The sequence below is a fragment of the Anopheles coluzzii genome, chromosome 2, assembly GCF_943734685.1.
Source record: "Anopheles coluzzii chromosome 2, AcolN3, whole genome shotgun sequence".
Taxonomy (NCBI): Eukaryota; Metazoa; Arthropoda; class Insecta; order Diptera; family Culicidae; genus Anopheles; species Anopheles coluzzii.
In genome coordinates this window covers 115,365,414-115,389,831 of record NC_064670.1, presented here as the reverse complement: position 1 = coordinate 115,389,831, position 24,418 = coordinate 115,365,414, and the positions used below count along the sequence as shown (strand labels likewise).

At 42.5% G+C, this 24,418-nt stretch overlaps 1 protein-coding gene across 6 annotated transcripts in view; it reads left to right on the top strand.

Annotated features, from left to right (window-relative positions):
- Positions 1–24,418, top strand: part of LOC120949413 (AF4/FMR2 family member lilli) — a 138,204-nt gene that overhangs the window by 31,081 nt on the left and 82,705 nt on the right. For 4 of the 6 annotated variants that reach the window (XM_049606828.1, XM_049606832.1, XM_049606829.1 and 1 more), the window contains exons 2-6: positions 6,536–7,330; positions 17,477–17,647; positions 18,301–18,399; positions 19,120–19,245; positions 20,677–21,309. In XM_049606828.1, the coding sequence (XP_049462785.1) occupies positions 7,087–7,330; positions 17,477–17,647; positions 18,301–18,399; positions 19,120–19,245; positions 20,677–21,309 (1,273 nt within the window). In that variant the 5' untranslated portion in view covers positions 6,536–7,086. The remainder of the gene's footprint in view (positions 1–6,535; positions 7,331–17,476; positions 17,648–18,300; positions 18,400–19,119; positions 19,246–20,676; positions 21,310–24,418) is intronic. The other 2 variants (XM_049606830.1, XM_049606831.1) reach the window with 2 other exon arrangements.

Below are 24,418 nucleotides of genomic sequence, written 5' to 3'. Positions count from 1 at the left end.
TCACGTATTTTTCTGCTGCAGTACCGATTTTCTTCTCTCGCGTCTCTCCCCTACTTCATCACCTCCCGTACTTTTCTGCTCCCATTTGGGTGGGCTTTCTCCTTGCGCGGGACTGTTGGGTTTTCATTTTCAGCGCAAAATTTCCCATCAGCAGTATATGTGCAACATCTTTTTTCATCCGTGCATCGGGTTAGGTACGGGTCAACAGAAGTTATACTCCGCATGTTTTCCCATACGCAAACGCTGTGGAGCGCGCCCATGGCTTTGAAAAAACGCTGCTTTGATACGCGCAGTTGGTGCAGTTTGTTGCTGCGCAGTGTTTGCATGGATGTAGATCAGGGGTCTCCAAACTACGGCCCGCGGGCCGCATGCGGCCCTCAAGAGTTTATAATGCGGCCCACGATGACTTTGCCAGATTTAATATAAATATACGTAATGATTATGACTTTTTCAAATAAAATTTTATTTTTTATTTTTCTTAGACAAAAATCAACCTTCAGTAATACGAAACTGTACAAGTATTGTTAGTATTTTGTTATAAAAATGAGATTTAAACGTTCACCCATCAGTTAAAGGTAGTGTCAAATGGCCCTTAACATAGCTATTTTTGAAGCAATGTGGCCCGCGAGCTGAAAAGTTTGGAGGCCCCTGATGTAGATGATTCGGGCTTTCTTTTCTTCTTATTGTACGTCCCATTACGTTGGAAGTACAAAGTCACTCTGGGCGGATGTTTGTTGCTGCTGGGTTGCGTTTGATGCCCATCTGTTCGTTGCAATCTTCTTGTGCGTTTGAATGCTGCACGTTTGATCTGTGTGTGTGTGTGTGTGTGATGTGGTGGTCGTTTTGCTATGTCTGCAGTTAAATCGTTCGTGAAGCGACAAACATGCAAGTTCTTTGAAGAATTCAGTTTGTTTCAAATTTTCATGTTTTTTGTTGCGCTGAAACTGTGATATTATTTTGATATTATTTTTCATATTTCCAATAAACATATAATAATGCATTTATTTATTTGAAGTAATTATTGGAAGTAATAAAACTTGTATATATGACTTAAATGTCCAAACAAAGCATCCAACCAACGACTTGTTACCAGCGACAGTGCTATAAAGTTATTTGTGAATGCGAAAATTGCTATCAAAAAACGGGCCAGGATGGGCTTTGCAAACCAATTTTAAATTCAATCCCCCGGCCCCACACTTCCTCCATCCTCCTACTCCACCGGAACCATCCGGATGAGCGGACTCGTATCCATCAGTACCGCTAACTAAACGTCAAGTTCGCTCCCAACAAAGAGGGTCTGCGTCATTTTTCATGGAAATCCAATTCATTCCCGACGCCGAGATGAATGAAACGATCTGTCGGTCGGATTTAAATGATTCCCCCACCGTTGCGAGCGGACGGAAATTCGGAAGCCTCTTCTTAGCGCGAACTAAGTGTGATTTTATCTCATTCCCTTTTTGGCTATCCATCACGCGGCGGTGACGCTTGGGGTGCGAGTTTTCACCGGCTTTGGACGTATTTCTTCATTTATTATGCCTCCGGTGACATTTGCTTGTGAAGCTGTGGGTGAATGTGTGTCTCTGTGTGTGAGCTCTTTCCTCTTGGTGTGTCCTCCTGTGCGATTGAGTTGATGTCCTGTTGCTTTTATGTGTCCCGCCCCGGATGGTTTGATTCGGTGCTGGGCAATCAGTTGGGGGAAAGCTAGCCGTCGCAGCAGGTAGACTTTTATTTTGAAGCAGGAATGCCTCATTTCGCAACCGTTTTCCAACTGCGAAGCAATCCACTGTCTAGTCTGAAAAATTAGGTTGTTTGTGTGCCTTTAGGCGTCCTGTTTTATTCATCAAGCTTTCGTATGTTATTTCTATCTCAAATCTCACGTCCTTTAACATGCAAAACAAGTGTAGAGGACGAATGAAATCTTTAGAGAATGTGTTCACTGTAAGCAAAATACAACATCTGCTTGAGAGCTTAAGAAATGTGGTATGCGCTCCTCCGGAATATTATAAGAAAACGTTAGAACATTATTGCATCTTGGGCAAATGTTGACTCGCCCTGAATTTTGCGATTGATTCCCCCAACATTTTTGTTCATTTAATTTGTGGCATGAAATAAAGCTATCATTGTGGGAAGCAGATTCCAGGAAGATCTGTTCCGCTGCTCAGATTTCATCATCTCATTCCGGTTAATTTCCCGGCTCGTTGAAGACAGGTTCTATGCTCGCAGAGACGTGTCTGTGTCGACTTCATGATATATGAATAATTCAATTAAGTTCAACTTTGGTAGCACGAAGAAGCGTTCCTGCTCAAGCACTGTTTGATTTCTGAGTTTCATTCGTTAGCATACGTTGCTTTGTGTTAGCATAAGTTGAATTCCCGGAAAACTAGGCTGTGTCAGAACGAAATTTCAATGAAGATCAGAAATTAACTGTACAACCTTTTATTTAACTCAGGATGGAAAAACAAATCTAGTCACTGGCGCGTTCTGAAGATTGTACTCAACATATTCTTTAACCTCTTAATTACTCTTAATATCTTAATTACGAAATGTAAACAAAAGTGATCCAAGTGGCCCATTGAACCGCTTCTGTTTTTAGAAGCTTTGTAGGATTTGATCTTTTGTTGACACACTTTTTGCCCTTTTCCAAGGATACGCTGCAGATTTTACGATTGGATAAAAAAGTTAGGCGATACAATCCCAATTCCAAATCATCATCATTTGAGGAAAAATAAGGTGAAACTGTGAACCAAGATTGGATAACGTTGCGCCAAAGTGGGTTTTGGACCATCGCCAACACACTTCATCCTTCGATACAGAACACGGGGAGCCAGACCCCAGCAGACTTTATAAGTTTGCAGACAACGGCAAAACCTGACATTGAGACATTTTTGTACCGACTCATCCATGGTCAATCTTGTCATTTATGTTCGTTCAGCCTGTCGCAGCCAACCTGCATGGAGCACATCTTACCGTAATTAAAAGACCTGGTGTAAAGATAAGTTTAGCACAGGGCGACACATAGTTGCCAAGAGTGTGCAGAGCACACAATAAAAGTATTTTTCGTAGCTACTATCTGATCCTATTACCCTGTCTTTGAGCTACACAATCAATCTCTTTTGCTCTGTAAACACTAACGAAGAGCCAGACGGATGGGACCAGCTTTAGTTGCAATGTTTATGGGAGCGTTTATCAATAGAATCCGTCTAGTTGGAGTCATGCTATAGGGCAGGGGTGAGTTTTGTCTTCATGGTTGTGCTAAGTGACAGATAGCACCGTTGTTTCTGTCATCTTAAATTCTATGTTATCGATGCCAATGAAATGATGTTGCTGGTTATAGAAAGATAGCGGTGAGCTGATTGTCTACTCTACTTTCAATTGACTTTGTTCTTCTGAACTGTGCGTTATCGAAGAGCAACTAGCCAAACTAGATGCTAGGATTTACTAACGATGTCTCTGGTATTGCGATATCACTTATCGTTTGACTTTTAACAATGCTCCAAATGAAAAGAATAGCTGCAGGGGGCAGTTTATCTGCTTTTGGAATAAAGAACGCTTTCTTACAGTAAAGTGAGGTTGCTTAAAAGTTCTATATATTTATTTCATTTCATGAAATCTTCTCTAAATTGTTATATTGGTTTACTTTAAAGATGTTCCTATTCTTTCCTTTTCTTCTTCTAAAGTCTAGTCAATCTTAGCTTATTCGTATGATGGAGTTCTACTTAGACTTGATATAAGTTATACAGTGGAGCGCCGTTTATCCGGGTACCTTTTATCCGGCTTTCCGTTTATCCGTGCTGTTGAGAAATGACAGTTCAATACAAAAGTGACATTGGGTTATGAGGAGGATATTTGATAAAGCGGTTATAAGAGCACATTGTCATAACAAAAAACACTATAATTCATGGCAAATTTTAAAAATTTTCTTTCGAAAAACATGAAGTTAATAAAAACTGGGTTATTTTATCAAAAAATAAGAAAAATTTCCAAAAAATAACCAGGAATTGGTGATAAAATATATGAATTGACTCATTATCCGTGTTATTCGCTTATCCGGGCGAAGCCAAGTCCCGAGAAGCCCGGATAAACGGCGCTCCACTGTAAATACTTTTGTTGCGAATAAAAGCACCAAATGACAGCATTGAAATATCTATTTTCGAGGAGCCAAACACCTTTCACTTCGGCTTTTTATTGAAACTGCCTACCATTAGCGGCAGCGAGCCGTCTCTCACCATAGCACGAAAGAGATTTAGGCACAGCCGCCCGGCTTACGGAGCAACGCGCAAATGACATTTTAATAATGCTCCCTTAAGCTTTGGGGGTGTGTGTGTATAATGGAGGAACGATATCCATCCACCGGCAGTGGATGATGGTTAAAATATAACACATAATGCCATTGGGGATGTATTAAAGAATACTTTGAGCGTTAGAACTGCTTTGATTCAGCAAGCTTTCATATGCCTGCCCCTTTTCCGATGGTGAATGGTGAACATTGCGTAGAAAGAGGAAATGTGTTTGTGCGTTTGTGAGTGTGAAGCCCAGGTTTGGCAGACGCATTAACAAGTCAATAAAAACGCAAATAAAACACATTTCGAGCCTGTTAAGCATCATTCAGATGCCATTTAGTGAGGCAAATTGCACTGTATTTCAATCTGCATAATGGTATCAAACACGGCAATCAGTAGAGTATTACAATCATAATACTAGTAACTTTATATTATGCGATACATCAATTGTCAAATACAAAATATTTGAGCAAAGTTTAAATATTATTCAAAATAAAAGTTCAAAATTGCACGAATTACCATACACAAATTACCATGTACACGGTGTCTTGTCGGTCAACGTTAATAGCTAGCGGATAACGTGTTGAGAGCTAATGTAAGTGGGAATTGAAGAACCGGTTTCAAAATACAAAGTAACATAAACAAAAATAGCAAAATAATTGACATTTGTTGATCAGAACGTATTGTAATGAAAATAGTGAATATTTTATCTGCGATTTGTTTTAATCTTAAAGTAACATTTTATCCAATATTCATGATGATTTACTAATGTGTTCGTATTTTCTCTCTTATCGTTTTAGGCCCGCGTTGCCAGCCACTCTTTCGCTACAGAAAAGGAAACTGTGGCATACAAGATGCAGCAAGAAAAAAAAGCCCACTCTGTACAGATCAACAGTAATCGGCTGTAATTTGTCAGCTATTTTCCGCGACCGGTGGCCCTTTCCCGGTTTGATTTATTCGCTACCGCATGGCGCCTCAGTCCAGCGACACCCTTAGGAAAGGGAGGAAAGGAAACAGAAACCTGACGCGCTACCACTTGCACTCGACAAGTACAGCTTTTCCGTCGATACATACTACTTTGGCAGCGGCCCAGCTCAGCTAGTGGAACACAGGAAGCAGCAGAAACGTGTGAGGAAACGGTCGGCCCGTACAAGCAGGTACCGGTCGTGAATAGAGTGGTTCGTAAATACGGCCGGCTCGATAGCCATGAGTCCCACGAGCACAGAAGCGAGCGATAAAAACGGTTTCTGAGAAAACATACACCGACGCTCCACCACCATTCCGGTTCCGGCAAAGGCAAAGAAATGAGACACGAAATGCTCACCTGAAAGGAAAATTATGTTACATTATGATCGCGAATGGTGGTTGTAAATGGCGATGCGCCACGGGGACGATGGGCGGCGCACTGTGAGGCAAATTGAAAGTGAAACTGCGCGCGAACGAACCATCGCTAAATTGCAGCCGTGTGTGTGCCGCTGCCGATACCGTCATCCGCGACCGGTCGCTAATGTCCGTTCGTTACACGGGATTGGGAAAACTCTCGCCGCGCAGCGTTAGGTTATGATGCGTGTGAAGGTGTCTTCTGCCGCATTCCCTCGGAGGAAGGGCCGGGCATATAGAAATAAAATTACCGGAAATCATCCCACACCGGTCTTCGCACTCTCACATTTTCAATTGCGGTGTGTCTGAAACCAAAGAAAGCGATGCCACGCGTTCTGATCGAAAGCGAAAGAGGTAGAAAGGGAAATGCTCTGGAAACTAATGCAGGAGTTTTGTTGAATTTTTAGTAGTGTACGGACAGGGATAAGCTACAGGCAAAGGTATTGAATAGACTTGCTGCATATACAGCATTCCAAGCGTAGTTTACAGTTGGTTGATTCCAATAAGAGACGACCAAATTAAGATGCCATTCGCTGCAATTGAATGCTTTAGGTTTAATGTACTGCATATAGCTGCAAGGGAAATCTAGCGTCATAAGCTACCGTCTCATTTGCGGCTCATTTGCTATCTAGAGACTACACAAACCTACAAACTATAACACACAGATCTGTCGTGTGCATTAGACAATCCAACACGTGCACCCATTACAGTTGCACCAGCAGTGCATTTGGTCAGCGGACTGGAAGTAGCTCGGTACTGCTACATGGTGCAGATACGAACCGTCCCCAGCCCAACCCAAACTCGTCGGCAGTGATTTATGGCGCTCGGAAGCAAAGGATATAGGTGTTTATTTAATGTTATTTTTCCCTCCCCAGTTCCGCTGTTGAACGGAAAGTCGAATTCATACCGTGTACTTCGGATGTTGTGCGGCTAGCAAGCAGAGTGTGTGTGTGTGTGCTTCTGATAAGTGCATATGTGTGCATTTGTGTGTACATAATATTATCGTGTGTGCGTGCGTGTGGATGTGCTAAGTGCAAGAAGTTCGCTCGATGCAGCTGATCACGCATGCCGTGGTTGGTAGGGCCGTAGTAGTGTAGTACCGCGGGGCTGTAAGTGCAGCGAGCGCCCCAAAACGAAGCCTGTGCAGCAACAGGAATCTCTCCAAAACGGTGCTCTCTGTCATCCCGTTTGGGAGAGGGGGAGAGAAGTTAGACCCCTGCGTGGTGGTGTGAAACGTAACGTCGTCACCATTCGATCTCAACCGGGCGACTCACAGGATTCGGGTGACGAGGAGCTTGCGCCTCGCACCGGTCCCTGTGCCCTGCCCCGCTCGACGGTGGCAGGAGGTGGAGGAGGAGGAGGAGGAGGAGGAGGAGGTGGAGGTGCTGGAAGTGGCGGATTAGTGGGAGGATATCCGCCCGGCAACATGTCGCTGAATGGGCGCGAGCTGGTGAAGCAGCCGCCACCGGCCGACTACAACCAGAGCGTGTTGACGATGCAGAAATCGGTCACCATCACGGTGACGCCGCAGCGCAGCAACTCGATGGATCTGCTCAACTTCGAGGAGAAGCGACAGCTGATCGCGTCCTCGCTGTCACTGTCCGACATACTGCACGTCAGTCCGGCCGCGGCGCACGTTGCCAAGGAGGTTGCCGCCAGCACGGTGATTGGTAAGTTGGTGTTGGGGTGTACTGTTTGCGCGTGACGATTAGGCGAGTGCAGCTAATGATGTGTCTTGGTTAGCGTGCAAACATGTATTAAAAAAAACTCCATAACGCTGTTTTCTGCTGTAGTTTAAGTATTTTATTCGAAAATTCAATCGTTGTTAAGCAAGATGACGGTACAGCTTTAAAACAACGCGAAATTCAGGATGTTTATAGTTTTAGTTATAAGCTCAACTTTTTAAATTGATCATGAAAACAGTTAAAGACAATCAAAGAAGTATGTTAAATCAAGAAAGAACATGAAGTAGTTTTTGCAGCTACTTCCTGTACATTAAAACAAAAGGTTTTTATTGTGTTTTAATAGAAAGAAGCAAGTCTTTCAAATCTCTTCCTCTTACGCTAACTTCTGCTGCATAAGATGTTAAAGTGCCTGTTACACTGATTAGCGATCATAAAGTTGCACAATCGTTCGATCTTGGACGGTTGATGGCTTTAGTATCAAATTATTGACAGGTGGGTCGTCAGCGCTACCGCATCACCAAACATCTGCATAGTGTTTTTCCCCATTTCCTGTGCGCACCGATCTTAAGTAACGAACGCGTTAGAAATGCTAACCAACCAACGGGGACAAGATGTTTGTGCGGATTGCTTCGGCCGCGGCATTTATGTGCCACCGTTAAGGATGGAGCGGTGGTGTGGTGGTAATTTTTCTGCAACGCCACAAACATTAACCGCTCATTATCGGTTGTGAAATATTGTTCCCAGGCTACTGCTCGCCTGCCGTAGCCCGCAGTGCAGAAAGAGGAAACGGATGACGACGGTGGTATGGTTGGTTTGTCGTGTTATGACAGAGACAGACCGAAGGTGCCGTTGCCGCTCCGTTGCCAGTCATCGATTACGGGATGATGCAACGGTTTGTGTCAATGCAACTAACAACCTGTTTGCTGATACATCTCGTAGTCATCGGCGAGATTATCATTACTTCACCTCGCTGACCGGAGATGGGATTAGCGAATGGTGTATTTAAGTAATTAAGTGATGGAGTGCGTGATGGATATGAAGGGCTATTTATTGAAAAATGATTTTGGCCGTACCCATAAGATATCCTGGTTGAACATTTACACACTGCTGGTACCATTTCTCGATGCGCTAACGCAAGTCTTATACGGACGGCGATCGTCCCGTGTGCTAATTAAGTTAGCGCACTGTGATTTCCCAAATATATTTCTGCTCCCCCCCCCCTCGAATGGTGATAACGAAGGGATCACGAATCCTCCTCCCATCAACATTCTTCTGTGTCTAGTTTTCGTTGCTGATTTTTGCGCGCAACTCTACACCACCACTCCAGTCGATCTTCAGCACGGGTTTTGTTATATGTGTGCTATGAAACGTCTGCAGTGTGGTGCAAAGCACAACATGTAAGCGCCACACTTGAGATAAGAAGCGGAAACACACATACGCGGGGGTCCACTTTTTGCTGTTGGTGTGTGCCACTTTCGACCCGCTAATCATGCATAATTTGCTCTTTTGGCAAGCTCTCTTACAACAAGCAGTCTTCGGTTATCTACCCCATATGGGACGGGGAAACGATGCAGTGCCTATCAGTCTGAGAGTTTGGCGGCTGATAATAACAATAATAGTAGTAGTGATAGCAAAACAAAGTTAGAAAAAAACCCTATCTTTGACGTTCGGTTCGTTCTCTTTTTGCACACGTTACATGACAAGTCATTAGCATTCAGTCAATCTGCAGCAACACGCGGCTTACCATTTTCGTACAATTCTAAATGCATTTTGTGCTTTCTTACAAGGGCAGCAGCAAGATTTGCACGCGAAACAGAGACATTCAATCGCTGGCTAGCAGCAGCAATCGCAAGCACACTTTCTTGTTGTGTGCTTGCCTATCGCGCGTGTTGATTGACAGGTTCCACTCCGTCAGGCTTCGCCGATGCGCACACGACGTTACAGACCGGCTAGTGCGAATGCCATGTGACGCATAGTTAAATCATGCGTGACGAATAATGCATATTGACGCGTTTGGAATGTGAGAACACACGGAGGAGGAGGTAGGCGTTCGGGCGATAGCGTGTTACGCATTCGTGGATTCGTTGTGAGCGGAGAGTGGTTGGTGGACACCTGAGAATAAATTTCGTTACATAATAATGAAGTACCAGATTCTTTTGCTCGCTTTTACGACGCGTTGTGTTGAGGTTTAGCGTGGAGGTGTAAAATTTAAGCTTTTCTTTGTGATGCACACACACATACGTGTGTATTGATTTGTAACAACGTATTAAAACATACATTAATGGACGTGACGTGAATGCCGTTCGATGTGTTTCGAAACCCGTACTCTAATTGTATCTGTAAATATTCGGTAAACATGCCGCGTTGCTACAGGATTTACTTAATGGGGGACGATACGGATTGTTGAAATTGTTGAATGCGAGATCGAAATGATAAACAAATATTGTTGTTAGCGTTTCACATTTGATTGGGTTTTGTGTGCGTATTTATATACAGTGCAAAATAAGTTCAGAATTTATCACCGTGTTTTGAAAACAAGTTCATTATTTATAATCATTCTGTGATATCTTTGTTTACATTTTCTGCTCCTGACATGATGCTAAAAGCACATTTCAATAAGTGATACCCCGCCATGTTGAGTTTTAATCATCTTAAGTACTGTTCAGAATTGATGTATGGGCCTTCTTAAAAGCGCCATGATTTGACGCAAGTAAATATGCCGATAAGAGTCTATTTTAAGAACGCATCGCATAACGACTCCGATGACGAAGATATCAATGATGCAGCAACGGCACAAGCTGTCAGAGTCTAATATGGTAATAGTTCCCTGTTGTACTGAGTGCAACGATGCCATTTTTTACTCCCGCAGTCGCTGCAATCGTATCGTTTACTTATGCATGCCGGTAACTTGCCGGTCTCATGGTACAGTCGTCAGCTCGTACGACTTAAGAACATGCCAGTCATGGGTTCAAGCCCCAACTAGACCGTGCCGCCATACGTAGGACTGACTATTTGGCTATGGGGGGTAATCCAAAAGTCACTGAAAGCCAAACCCCACAAGTGGTATAGGCAGGCCTTGACCGACAACGGTTGTTGAGCCAAAAGAAGAAGAAGAAGCCGGTAACTTGCAATTTGACGAAGTTCTTTATCGGCCAGACTATTCGATTAGTTTAGTACTTCTGTACGAGGATTTGAATGGAAGGATTTACGTTTAGGTGCATCCCGAAAAGCATTTTAGGTGGTTTGCGATGGAATACCTAGAATGCATTCTTCTCTGCTTTTTTTAATGGATACAAGTAATCCCCTGTCCTAGTATTTTTGACGTATCAAGCACATATCCCTTGGAAAGGTATGGTAGTATTTCATTTGGTAATGCATCTATTGTTCTGCCTAGAATGAAATCTTCTTTATATTCTTCTTCTTATTCTTCAAGCTCTTCTTCTTTTTCTTCAAGTTCTTCTTCTTCTTCTTCAAGTTCTTCTTCTTCTTCTTCTTCTTCTTCTTCTTCTTCTTCTTCTTCTTCTTCTTCTTCGGCACAACAGCCGTTGTCAGTCAAGGCCTGCCTGTACCAATAATGGCTTAGCATTCAGTGACTTATTGATTATTCGTAGCAGAATAGTCAGTCCTATGTTTGGGGCATGGTAAATTCGGGGCTTGAATCCATGACGGGCATGTTATTAAGTTAAGCAATCTTTTTCACTTACCAAAAAGTCATATTTATAGAATGTAAAGATTATCAGTCGACTGTTAAAAGCAAATCTCAATGCCCTCGGTTTGCAGAGACGGCTTAACTGGCTGTCTCTCTCTCTCTATCTCTATCGGGAATCGAACATCGTTAATTAACTTTCCTTTGCAGCATATTGTTTCCCGTTTTCGCCCCGACTCACTCTTTGCGTGATAGGAAGGGAAAATAATTCAATTGATTTCCCTCCAACGCGTCGTTCCCTAATTTCATCGTACATGTTCTCGCTTCCTGTCCTCATGGCTAATAACATCAAATGATGAGTAATATTGACCGACCAACAAAAAGAAAATTGCTCCAAGAAAAACCGCTGCCATCGTGCGATATTCCCGAGTTATCAAAGATATGAACAAAAAAAATACTAACGACAGACCGAACGAAAATCTCGTTCCAATAATCGGCCGACAATCACAGCACATTATGAATGTATGCGGGAGCCGCCACCATAATAAAGAGCTTTCTCGGCTGTGTTTCGTTGCGTGGCAGGAGAGGATGGATGGTCGCCGTTGTCGGGGCTGGATTGGTGCTGCTGAGATTTCTGCATCCATTTTGTTCCTGCGCCACGGACCAACGACGTTCTTTCGCATACAGACAACGTTTTTTGTTGTTGTTGTTACTGGTTGCCTTCTCTTTATTCCTTTGCACAGCGGGAGAGATCACTTACCAATCAGTGGGTGGTGAAGAGACTGTTCAAAGCGAACGAGTTCGTGGAAAACACAATAAATCGTCAATGGACGGAAAGCGACCGGATGTGTGCGTGGTTTGAAGGGTGTAGCAGGCATGAGTGCGATGGCGTGCTGACAAGGGAGCGATCAATCCAAAACCGACGTTTATTCAGTAGCGCTCTCGATGGATTCGGGCATCATCAAGAGGTCATTCGTTTCTGGACGAATGAGTCGAACGGGTCAGTTCGCATCAGAACGTTCGATATCCCTCATTTACTGCGCATCCTTAATGTGCCCCGTTTATGGACGATATCATTTTCATCTTAGCACATGTAAGAGATACTTCAGATACTTCGATTTTAGCTTAATCAGTTGCTTCATTTAGCTGTCTTCAACATTATTGGATAGTTTCTGCGATTATAACTGCAATTAATTGCAATTGGAATTGCGTATTTTATCAACATTTGTAGTTAATCATTGTTGCTTGATGTTTGTAAAACTGAAGAATACTACATTTTACTATTATGCATTGTTATACACATTCTAAATCGAATTAGAGTACTTTTTGTGCATCGTTTCCGTATCTGCCATACCCGGCCCAAACAAAATCGATTAGAAACCCCAACAAGAAGACGGTTTGTCTGCCTCAGCTCTCGAACTCTAGCAGAGCAAATGGGAATTCCTCATATCACACAACGCATACGAGCGTTCATGCGTACGTACGTACGGCGTTTTTTTATCAGCTGCTTCACTATCTATTTTCTCTGCCGCCTACTATTACGTGCCAGCCATTCTTGACAGTCCACATGCGTATCAAACTGCTGGCGCTGCTGTCGCAGGCACCCGTGCGTTGGCAAAAATAGATCCACCCCGAAAGATTATGATTGATTGAGCTTAATTAATTGGAATTGGATAAATCGAGCGCGAATGGTGCGAGGTGAAGTGGCGGTGAGAAGGAGAGTGGTGAGTGAGGGGAGGTCAAAGCGAATGGCCAAATTGAGCGGACAACCTCCGTCGTCACTTCGTTGCCATGACCGATACGGGGAGTGCACATCGATTATGGGCGCCCTAGGTGTGTGTGTGTGTGGACTAGCTGAGGGTGTGCACTATCCGTCGCGACATCCATTACCAACGACTGCGCACAGTGCGTGTCGTTTTTGTGCTTCGGCAACAGATGTTATCCGTATGACGACAAAGCGAGATTTTGAAGATTATTGCTTAGACTGATGGAACAATCTATAACTTAAAGTGTCATAGCCTGTATCAATTTAATCTTAAACATTTTATTTTCGATATGTTGAAGAACTTGAATCTCCTATTTACGATAAAATTTGTACCAAACTGTCAGAAATGCGCTTCTCGAGGCAGGCCACCCGACAAGCTGCACGTGTGTGTTTGGCTGCGTGTGGCGTATGAAGGAAAATAATAAAAGCGAACATCTTTCCAATCACTTTATCCCCTCTACATTGGGTCGTTATCGGAGATAGTTGAACATGACGGGGGCGTGGACGTGATTGGATTTGTTTTATGTTTTCATTCCATCGAACTTTCTTCGCCCTGGCTACCGAAAGCTGGAGGATGATCAACTGCCAGCGCGAACACACACAGCGTTATACAGTACGGCAAGCGTATCATGCGTATGGGTATGTGCGCGATACGTCTGGTGTCCGTATCGTTTTTTTATGTGTCCGTGCACCGGTATAAAGTTTCATTCAAAGTACAGTTCTCTGAAAACCAGTTGGTCCAGGAGAGCTATTTTAAGGTCATTTTACAAGCGAACTTCAATTTTTTTTTGCAGTATCTCTTGTGTTCGGGGTATTGCTTTCTTTGTTTATTATGTGAGTTGAATCCGCTTCACGTGAAAAATATATTACAAAAGGTACAAAAGGTCAATGTTTTGCGATAACCAGAAGAGCTCTTTTGAGGGTTAAGATCAACTCTTACTTTACAAGCGTCGTCTGATTATCATACCAAAAAGCTCTTCATTTTAGCAAACTTCAAATGTCTGGTGTATCACGGTAAGATTTTACTCTCACCACTGTGTCCCAATCAAAGCCCGCCAATCCACTTAATGTCGTTCGTTTAGGGCACTCAAAACAACGTTGACATCCTGCTGACAGGCAGAATTTGCGGGCCGAGCTGCGCAAGCTGCGATAAACGCCCGTGAAGTCCATCGCAATGATAAACATCGTTCGGCCGCTTTCTTGAGTCCATAATCTATATTGGCACAAGGCTCTAGTACACAAGTGGCGGAGGATAGGGAATGACCGTGTGGGGGGTGTCAGGTGGGAAAAGTTTCGATCGTCAAAATGTCGAAGTCAGTTTTCGTGCTCCTGATTCCCCCCGGCAAAGGCCTACCGTAGCGGCGGGGAGATAAACAAGCGGTAAAGACGACAAAAGCTTCGTGTAATCCTTGAAGTGACTTTTTTGTCCACCGGCACTCGTCCACTCGAGTTTGTTGGTGGTGGTGGTTATTTTGGTACTACGTTTTTTTGTTGTTGTTGTTGTTGTTGTAATTTGTTTTTGTCGATTTTCTGCTACCCCCTTTTCTCAGTCGTCCTGTTTTTTTGCCGTTCAGTAACTCGGAAGTGACGTGAAACACGTGCCTGACCGACAAGTTGCTGCTGCTGCTGCTGCTGCTGCAGGCTTGTCACATGATGGCGGGGCAATACTTACTTTGTGAAAGTGGGCAAGTTTTTCATTATTGCTTTTCTCGGTTCATTAGAACTTTCCTGCTGCTGCTCCGTTGTGAAGTGGCTAATGTTTGAAGTGGAGCGGCCGGTGAATGGTCGGTTATCTGGTTGTTTTTGTTATTTGGCGGGCGAAAGTTTGCGGTTTTTATTAAACTCACCGAAAAAGTTGTTTTCTCTTGTGACTTTTTTCTTCTTCTACGTGCTTGGTTTAGTTTTTAGTTGCTGGCTGGTAGGAGGCTGGAAAATAACTGAAGTAGCGCTTAATTGCTGCATACTTTTTTCTGTTTCGGGTGAAATTGTTATTTAAATTTATTTTTTTTAACAATGACTTTCCAACGACAAACACTTAAAGTTTGTCGTTAACTCGATTATTTATAAGAATCAAGGTTGCTATATTGAATTTAATTAAATTGTCATTTGCGCTAAAAAATGTATCTTTCCTTCTGGGAGATTTCTGGGCTTTTGTCGAAAAGGGAAGTTATTTCCCTCGTTTATTGGCTCTAGAAAAGATTTGATCAACACGCCTTTGTGGTACGTTAGATAGGTTTGGCTTATTACAGCTCCATGGCAGCTTGTCAATATCTTCATAATGTTACAAGCTTTGCCATTTTTTTTTGAATAAAATATAATAATACATGTTTGTGTAGCTTTCTTTGCATTCCACCAACTTATGACTGTAACGATACCAAATATGGTTACAGCGCATAAATGTACAGCTATGCATAATATAATCTCAACAATCATCGTATTGTGGTTTTTTTTTTATTGCACAGTACAGTGAATGCGTTATCTCTTCTCGTATGCTTTACTACCTACATCTTCTAATGTTGACTATCATTAGCATTAGCTTCATTACCACGAAATCGATCCATGATTCATTTCCAGGCCACTGTACAGTTGGATGCCATTGCATATAGGGGGGAGGGAATACACACGCACACAAACAGTATCTCCAAAACGTAATCGATGAGCTAACACAGAGAGAGAGAGAGAGAGAAAAAAAAAGAAAACAAAAAGTCTCCATCAAAGTCATCGGACTGGAATGTTTGCTGCTGCAATAGCGTATCACCGCGTGGATGATGTGATAATGTTGGGTGCCATGCGGCCCAAGGTGTGAGGGGAGTTATGACTGGTTTTCGTCGGATAAAGGTTCGAGCTCAACAGCTCTCGATCGTGGCGATCACCTGGAACCAAACGACGACCAGAGGGATGTGGAGACAGACTGATCTTGTCGAAATGGTTTTTGGATTCCGTCTTTACCGCAAGATCATCTTATTATTCTTCTTCCTATTGCCCTCCCTCTCGCACTCCATGATGTGATGTGCCGGTGCACAGAGCACGCATACATTTTTTTTATCGTTTTCTTTCCCATTATGTCGTTTACGCCGGGCGCTGCTGCTGCTGCTGCTGCTCCACAACCCAAGCAAATGGGAAAAGGTAGCAGAACCGGTTTCTTTTCTTTTCTCACCGTTTATCAGAAGGCCACTTGGTTTGGTTTCATGGTCAGAGTGTGTGCTCTGTGTGCGTTTTTTTATTGTTTATCTCGTTCCTCCAACTCGCAACACTCGTCGATGTTTTGCGTCCTTTTTTCGAGTTATGCTGCCAGGCGCGACGTGCGAAGCTTACACACTTGCACACATGTGCTACGCATCGAACCCTAAACGGCAGCAGCATAGCAGTGCCGTGTGGTATATGGTGCTTTAATACACGTTTTATGTGCTTGTGTGCGTGTGGGGTTTCTTTTTCTCATTCAAACAACTCGCATTATAAACAAACTTCATGCCCTGGCTATGAGTGGAAGCAAAGGCACTCCCTGTTATTTTTTTTCTCGATTGAAGAATTCAACAAAAAATCGCCTAACCGGAGGATGTATTCAACACAATCTGAAGATTCGCAGGTTGAACATAAGACCTTCAAGTAAAATTCCATCATCAAGGAAAGAGAGAGAGAGAGAGAGAGAGAGAGAGAGAGAGAGAGAGAGAGAAATAAAGGAAACAAAAGTTCAAGATTGTAAAGGGAGGTCTTCTCCTTCCTGTAGCATAATATATTAACCCTCCAATACAGTAAATATATCCTATAAAAGGCAATAAACAAAACGCTAGTGATAAATGCAAATAACGGTCAAGGATTTCGCGTAATACTTTCGAACGCGTCCATGTTCACGGAACAGATGAAAGAGCTTACTGTCAATCATATTTTGTATTGCAAAGTATTTCGCAATAATTTCGCAATTTTATGTTGAAGTCATGAAGAAATGATGCAAAAGAGCTTTTATTGAAGAGAGGCATTATGTTAATCCGTGTTTTATCAGCGTTTTGCAGAGAAAACATTCATTTCTTCTTCACTCTGTCTGTGGTGATGATTGTAATAATCCTTTTTACTCACACCTTTTACTGATCTCATAAACTTTTCGCCATTGTGGGCTTGAATGAAATGAAGCTTATCGCTTAACAGAAAGAAAGCATTTAAATAATGAATGTTGCTTTAAATGCCGTAAATTATTGCACACACCATGATGCATAGCCATGTGTGTTTGCTTGTCCCATTGCTTTTGGCGTCTGTTTGTGTGTTTCAGGAAGACAATAATTTATCATTATTTTATGTCAACGTATGAATCATGCCCTTTTACAATCACAATGAATAACAAGTTCGACGTTCGACGTGTGTGAGCAATTAAACATTTTCAGTTGAAATGTTCCGAAACACCAAAAAAAAGCTCTTTAAAAGTTATTGAAGCATGTCATGTCTTGTTGGTGGTGGTACTGTATAAAGAAATAGTGGACTTGATACAAAATCTAATAAAAAACTGTCTCAAAACCATTGGTCAACTATATCGAATGTCATACATTTTCTTCTTTGCTTGTTGTCTCCTTACGGCGCAAGACTTTACGGCAACAAACTCTCTTCTATGCAAAACAATGTACAAAAGTCGACTCATAAACACCTTACCTGAAGCATATAGCAGCTAAATGCTACAATTCGATTTAAATTAATGTCCTACCTCTTTTCTACCTTTCCTGTTCATTTCTAGCGACAAAAAAACAGAACGGCACCACGATGCGCTCGAACAGCCTCAATTCGGGCTCCCGGACACCGCCACTAGAGCGCAAAAGCAGCAAGTTCAGCGCCTTCGGCCGGCTGTTCAAGCCGTGGAAGTGGCGGAGAAAAAAGAAAAGCGAAAAGTTCGAGTCCACCTCAAAGTGTAAGTTGCAAATGGCTGCTAATTGATTCTGGTGCTTTTGTTTCTTGTGCCTTTTTTTTTTTGTTTCGGACCGTGCTTCTTGCTCGCAAGTGGAGGTTCTGGAGCGTAAGGGTCAACACGGATGCCCTTATGCTGTATCCCTCTCTGTTTGTGTAGTACACAAGGAAGCAGCTTCTGTTGATTTGATTTTGCCTATTATGAAATTGTATTTTCTTCTGTTTCACTAATTGCATTTGAAAACTAATTTCTTTTACTTTTAACTTCTTGGAGTTTGTGCTGTTTTTTTCCCTTATTAAATCGTCAGTCTTCATTATTATTCTTGTTTATCATTTTGAATCGGACATTTTTCCATTTTACTAACAATTTCTCACCTTTTTCCATCTTCTTTTCTACTAACAATTTAACATTTGATTAACATGCGCTTGCGTTTGTTATGTATTCTATTTTGCCTTACATTTTCGTTTTTTTTTATCTCTTTTCTTACCTCTTTTCAACTGATTGCACGCGTGTGTCTGGCCCGTATATTTCATCTTTTGCCCTGTACATCATCCATTCAATACACTACCCCACGTACCCCCCCCCCTGTCCTGTGTGCCTCAACAATTTCGCTAAAAACTTGCACGAAACGAATGGTTCACGATGGAAATATGCAGCGCTCGAGCGGAAAATTTCAGTACGTGCCAACCGGGAAGAACTTGTACAAAAGGGCATTCTGCTACCGGAAAGCCCTACATCTGCACTATCGATAGCTGGTAAGTAGTAGCGCGCCATGTGTGGGACCTTTTTTTCAGTTGCTGGCCTAAGGGGTGGGGGTCAATGTAGCCAAACCGAGTGCTCATCCGATTGGCAAAAATTGCTTTTCAAAATGTAGGTCATTTAGAGGGGGGTCACAGGGGGTGGCTCACAGTAGTTTGTACATTTCTGTTGAAGGGTACCAGTATTAGTTTCGTTTAATGTTTTTGGTTGTAACAATCGACTTTTATTGTGTATCAATTTGATTTGTCTTTTATTTCGCATTACAATTGCCATTAAAATTGACCTTAGAATTGTTGCAAACAACAAGTGGTCATCATGATATGCGACGTGTCTAATCGATGAGTTATGTTTCCCATCCCCTTTTATCATCATGCCGCTTCTGTTTGTTGCTGAACTGCTGGTGTATGTCCGCCATCAAATGCCTACGCGTTAAACACATCAACAATGACACCGACAACGATCTCATATACGCAATTACTGAACTTCCCCTGTTCTATTGGTTGACTATCACCTGTGGTATGGGTGTGGGCGCGCGTGCGTACTTGTACGTGTGTGTGTGTGTGTGTGTGTGGGATTGACACTTTTGCTCTCGCGTGTTTGTCATTGCCACCACATCTTATTTCCATCAACAACGATTGATTCCCCCTTCCCCCCATCCCATCATCCACGTACACACAAAAACAATGACGAAAAAACCCACCTTCAAACCACCGAAGCCATTTGCATCAGTCCCACGGAATCGGTTACGTGGTCCACCTCAGCTCACAGGCAGTTGCAAACCTTCCATCATCAGCCACCGCCGCCGCCACCCCCAATGGCGTCGTTGCACTATCGCAGTCCAAGTAAGTGGTGGGGGCGCTGTTCCGGTTTCAGATCGGAGGGCGCCCGAAGCATAACATCCTCCCGTGTGTCTTCTCTGCCCTTAAGTTGTGTGCTTGTTTGTTTTTATTTTAATATTTTTGTTCTTCGCACTATTCGATGTGATTGTTTTTTTCTTTTGTTTACGTTCTATTACTGAAATGAATTTCGTTGTTGTTGTTTCTACTGTTGTATGTGATCGCTGCCGATGTTGTTGTATGTTTCCGTATGTTTTTTCTTAGTATGTTAGTTAGGCATGACTTGGTTGTAAATATAGTCACACTTTAAACGCTTGTTTATTGAATTCTTTTATAATCAGATTTATTCACTAGCTAGCTTAGGAAATTTGTCAAAAATTCCGTATTTTTTTGTGTGTGTTAATCGTGTGAAAGCTAAACGTTTTTTTGTGTTTCACCATCGTTAATTGTGCCATTTTTCACCTTTTTTCTTTTCGCGTGGTGAATATGAGTCACATCTCTGCAATCTCCCACGATCCATCTTAGTCATTAACCGGTATTGCAGTTCACTTTCAACCGGATTGTTATTTGTTTATTTGCGAATGTATGACATATGTCAGCGATATTCGATTTGCGCCATTGACCGAATTGCAGCTCAGCATTTTGCACTTGTCTTCAATAGCAACTCTCGTCTGTGGCAGAAATTGTTAAATTCGGAGTTGGTCTTACCATTTACGGAAGAGGCATCTATTTATTTGTATTAGTGTGCCGACCTGCTTTCCTTGTATATGGCACCGGTTATAAGATCACCAATCATCGATCCAATGCGATGCATGGAAATATTGTGGGATAAAATGAAAACATAAAAAAAATTTAAAAATCCTTTTATTACCATTATGACCTTTGCAATAGAAATTACTTCGTAATCATTTTCGATTTTTTATGTCCATCGTGTGGCTGCCTGTGCGTTAGCGAAAACAAGAACCCCTACCAAGTGCAAATCACCACTTCAAAATCACCACGCGAGTAGCGCCATCTACGTCACATGCTTGAACTAGTGAACCCTAGATGGCGCTCAAATCGGTGTTCGTTATTTCAAAGAGCTGAATTATCTGCATGTTTTTTTGTTTTGCAGTTCAATGCTTTATTTTATTTCATTTTGGATTTTTTTTTTAATGATTATAGATTTAATGTCTAAGAATGTGCTTCATAAAGCGACAGGCTCAAAATTCCATTAAGATCTAAATGTAAAAAAACCTTGTATACGTTCGTCCGCATGCGTTTGTACAAAATGCACTCTCGTTTCACTATTCTTAACTGTTGTATTGCTATCACTCATGCACGTGGTATCGCATTAGGCGTTTCTGTTTGGTTGGTATTATTAATAAATTGATGTAATTGTGTTTTTCTCTTCTTCTTTTTCCCCCCTGCTTGCTTGATCCTGTGCCAATGTTACAGACGAGGAGCAATACACGATCTACAACTCAGTGAACGGAACGAACGGTGCCGTCCTGCCAAATCTCGCAACCTCTGTCAACGCACCAAATAGTACTAGCATAGCGAGCAACAACGTGCCTTTATCGCAATCGGCCCAGCAGATCAGCAGCCTCGGCGGCGGTCCGGGCGGTGTCGGCACCCCGGTTGGTTCACTCAACCTGTCGGCCATCCTGGGCGGTGGCGGCGGCGGTGCTATGGGTCCCGGAGGACAGCTGGTCAATTCATCCACCGGTGCGGGTGGTGGTGGTGGTGGTGGTGTAATCGGTGCAAACATGATCAGTGGTAGTACGGCTGGCAGTGCGTTGGCCAGCATTTTGACCGGAAGTGTTAGTTTAAGTGGTGGTGGTGGTGGTGGTGGAGGATCTGGTGCCAGCGGGTCCAGTGGAAATGGTGGACCAGGCGGGGGAGGTGCAGGTGGTGCCGGTGTCGTGCTAGTGTCCGGGCTGGCGCACTCACAATCCGCCCATCAGATAGGGCAACCGCCGCCACCGTCCCTCGTTCACGCGCAGCTTGCCCCGCACCAAGCCCTTCAGCAGCAGCTACAGCAGCATTTCGCGAACGTAGCCGCCAACGCCAGTGCCAACATGAATCAAGGTGAGCTTAGAAACTATTTTTAAATGTGGTAGTTGTAGTAAGTTTCGATTGCATTTATTGCTCTTATGGCTACGACTGTTCTGGAGGTGTCTACAGGTCTTATTGGGCTATTCGGCTCAACTTTTATGACTTAGGTCTTGAAAATACGTCAGACGTTCCACATACGTGTTTTTCTTTAGAAGTTCAGCAGTTAACTATTCAAAACAGAGTGGAGTAAGCTCTACAAATAGATTGCTTTTGATAATCTGCAAGGACTTACTATGTTTGGTTGCTTTTTAACTCTTATTTGAATGGCTGTTATACTCTCAAAGGAGCCTCGTATAAGGATAAGAAGCATTGCAATTTGATTTATGTCGAAAACAATCTTACCTTACCCTGTAACTGCTTACTGCACAACGGATTGTAACGTCTTTTTGTGGGAGAGGTTATACTTTGAGCCTCCCTTTATCGTGCATCGTGCATGCATTGTCTCTTCGGAGAGCACAAGATTCTTTTGATAACCCAAAGAAAGGACTTTAAAAGAAGTCGGAATTCTTGTGATTCCATGTGTCCAAAAGCGCTTTGTTTTTTTTTTCTTTTTTTGAAAGGAAGCCATGTCTAACATTTATGCTTTAGCGTTATGCGCTTGAAGCAGTGTATGTAAAACATGTAAACTGTGCGCTGGAACAGCAGGAACAGTTTTTTTCCTTTAAAATACTTGAATGAATGAATGAATGTTTTACTTGTTGATGATTAAAAAAATCAGTAATGTATAGTAGATCGAAACAAAGCTCTTTTCTAGTTAAACACGTTATTTATAAGCTTTAAACGTTCTAGTTTAACCATTAATAAATTTAATGTTATCTATTCAACTTCATTAAATAATGTTTTTATACCAACCCAGTAAGGTTTGTACCAGTTTTGTACGGTTTCTTTTGTGTCTAACTAACCCACCGAAGCTTCTTCCGAGAACAAAAACCTTTCGTATAAACAAAATCTCAAACCTTTCAACCCCGTTGATCGTATGTTACACCGTTTGCAGCGGCGTTACACCGGGTGAATTATGTCTTCCAGCTCCAGCCATCCGGGTGTCAGTTTATGCAATTCGGGCTGAGATTATACACTACCCGCTTCAAATTGCCTCTCCCATTGGTGCTCCTGAACGGGAACCATGACACACTTTGTCATGCCCGATTTTCTAGGAAAAAGCGAAAATCTCTTGGCACCAGCACCAGGCGCCTCCATTGTCAAAGCAGGCGATGGAGGGGGCGATGGCGTCCTAGTGGCGTGCAGTTTTCCCGGAAAATTCCTGAAACCTCCTGGTTTTGTATTATGTTGTGCTCTCTTTCTCTCGCTTTTTCTCTCTCTCTCTCTCTAAGTTACTCGCCATCTTACCATAGAGTGAGTTGTGCTAGTTTGTGTATGCAGCTACGATTCACAGACAACAGTGGAGCGCATCGCGTACGAACCGCGTGGCCCCATTTGTGTGCGTGTGTGTGTGTGTGTTTGTCCGTGTTTCGCGGGGAGTAAGAGAACTAGTTCAACTTAATCCCTCGAATTTCAATGAGCTAGGTACACTTTTCAGCTCAGCTTGTACCCATTACAAAACACGGGTGGTTTGGCGAAAAGACGAGATTCCCTGACCTACGCTGTTCGAACGTTAAGCTTTTTGCTATGGTATGGGTTTGAAAAGAACATCTTCGTTGTGGGTGATTACATTTTTTTCTCCAATTTTAAATGGGAATTCCTGTCTCATGAGGTGTGTTTTCTATTCATGCAAATGTATGGGCTTTTAGTGGGAACTCTGAACCATATTTCCCTACATAATGCTAACGCTTGCTTTTAAGCAGTGTGTGATGCTCTTGATATCTCACATTCGTATGTGATGCGTTATCAGCTGGGTATGAAATGAAATATTTGCCCTACACACGATTGGATTGTGTTTATTTTATTTGGTACGACCCGATGGACCTCTCGCTTGCTAAATATACAATCTTATCTGTGTTGCCGCACTCAATCGAGACTGCCACTTGATAGGCGTTACGGCGTTGTGCTAATAGTAGATTGGTTATTATCTTTACTGTCGCCACTAGAGCAACAATGAGAGCAAAAATTGCAATCAGCAGTCGATTCCATAACGAGCAGACCTTTTGTTTTTTGGTGTAAAAATATTCCACGGTGTGTATCTGTAATCGACTTGATGATATGATGGATGCAATTCAATCGCAAACATTTTGATATTCTAGCTGCAACATTGTAGAAGCGTAGTTTAGACGCAAGGAAGTGTCTCACTTGCTTTGTTTTCAATTGATGAATATTGATCCATTGTGCTTCACCACAGATCTACGTTACTGGATGTTAAAGTAACAATCTCAAGGTAAAGGAGAGACGGGACAAACAACGGAACACGAGAAGTAATGTCGCACACAAGGATAAGGTCGAGTCGAAATCAATTTCAAGCGAGCTTAACAAGATCGACCTTTCTTTTTTTGTTTATCACCAACCAACTCCATGTAAAAAGAGGGCGACAGAAAAAAAAACATGCTACAGTACTTACATGAAACAAACCAAAACACACAAAAAAAAAAGTTGTACAACGTGAGAGAAACATAACTCTATTGCATTGCTCTCTTGTACGTCGAAGATAACCCTTGGACAGCAGTTCGCAGTTTGAATGTCTAGAAATGTGTAATCCATTTCACTAAGGTGGAATGGTATGATAAGACAATTGGACGCGAGTTGCTGCAATTGCGGTGTTTGCCCGATAACGATAACGGTTTTGGCGTGGATGGCTTATCCAATCGATTCGCAATCCATAAGTAATTCAATGGAACGCATTGCAACGCTCATTCTGTTTGTTTGCTTGTGCATAAGATAATTCGTTTTTGTGGAATGTACCGGTCATAGCACAAACGTTTAATATTAGGCTTAAGTTTTGTGTATACTTATTTCAATGATTTGGTAATACTTGAAGGCTAGAAAACTATAAAATAAAACATTTGAATATTCAATAAGCACAGTACAGCATAGTGCAAACGAATGCAACATAGCTCACCATGTCTCGAAGCATAGCACTTAGATGCAGAGCAGATAAATCTCGTTGTGGCATCGAAATATTCTGCATGCATGA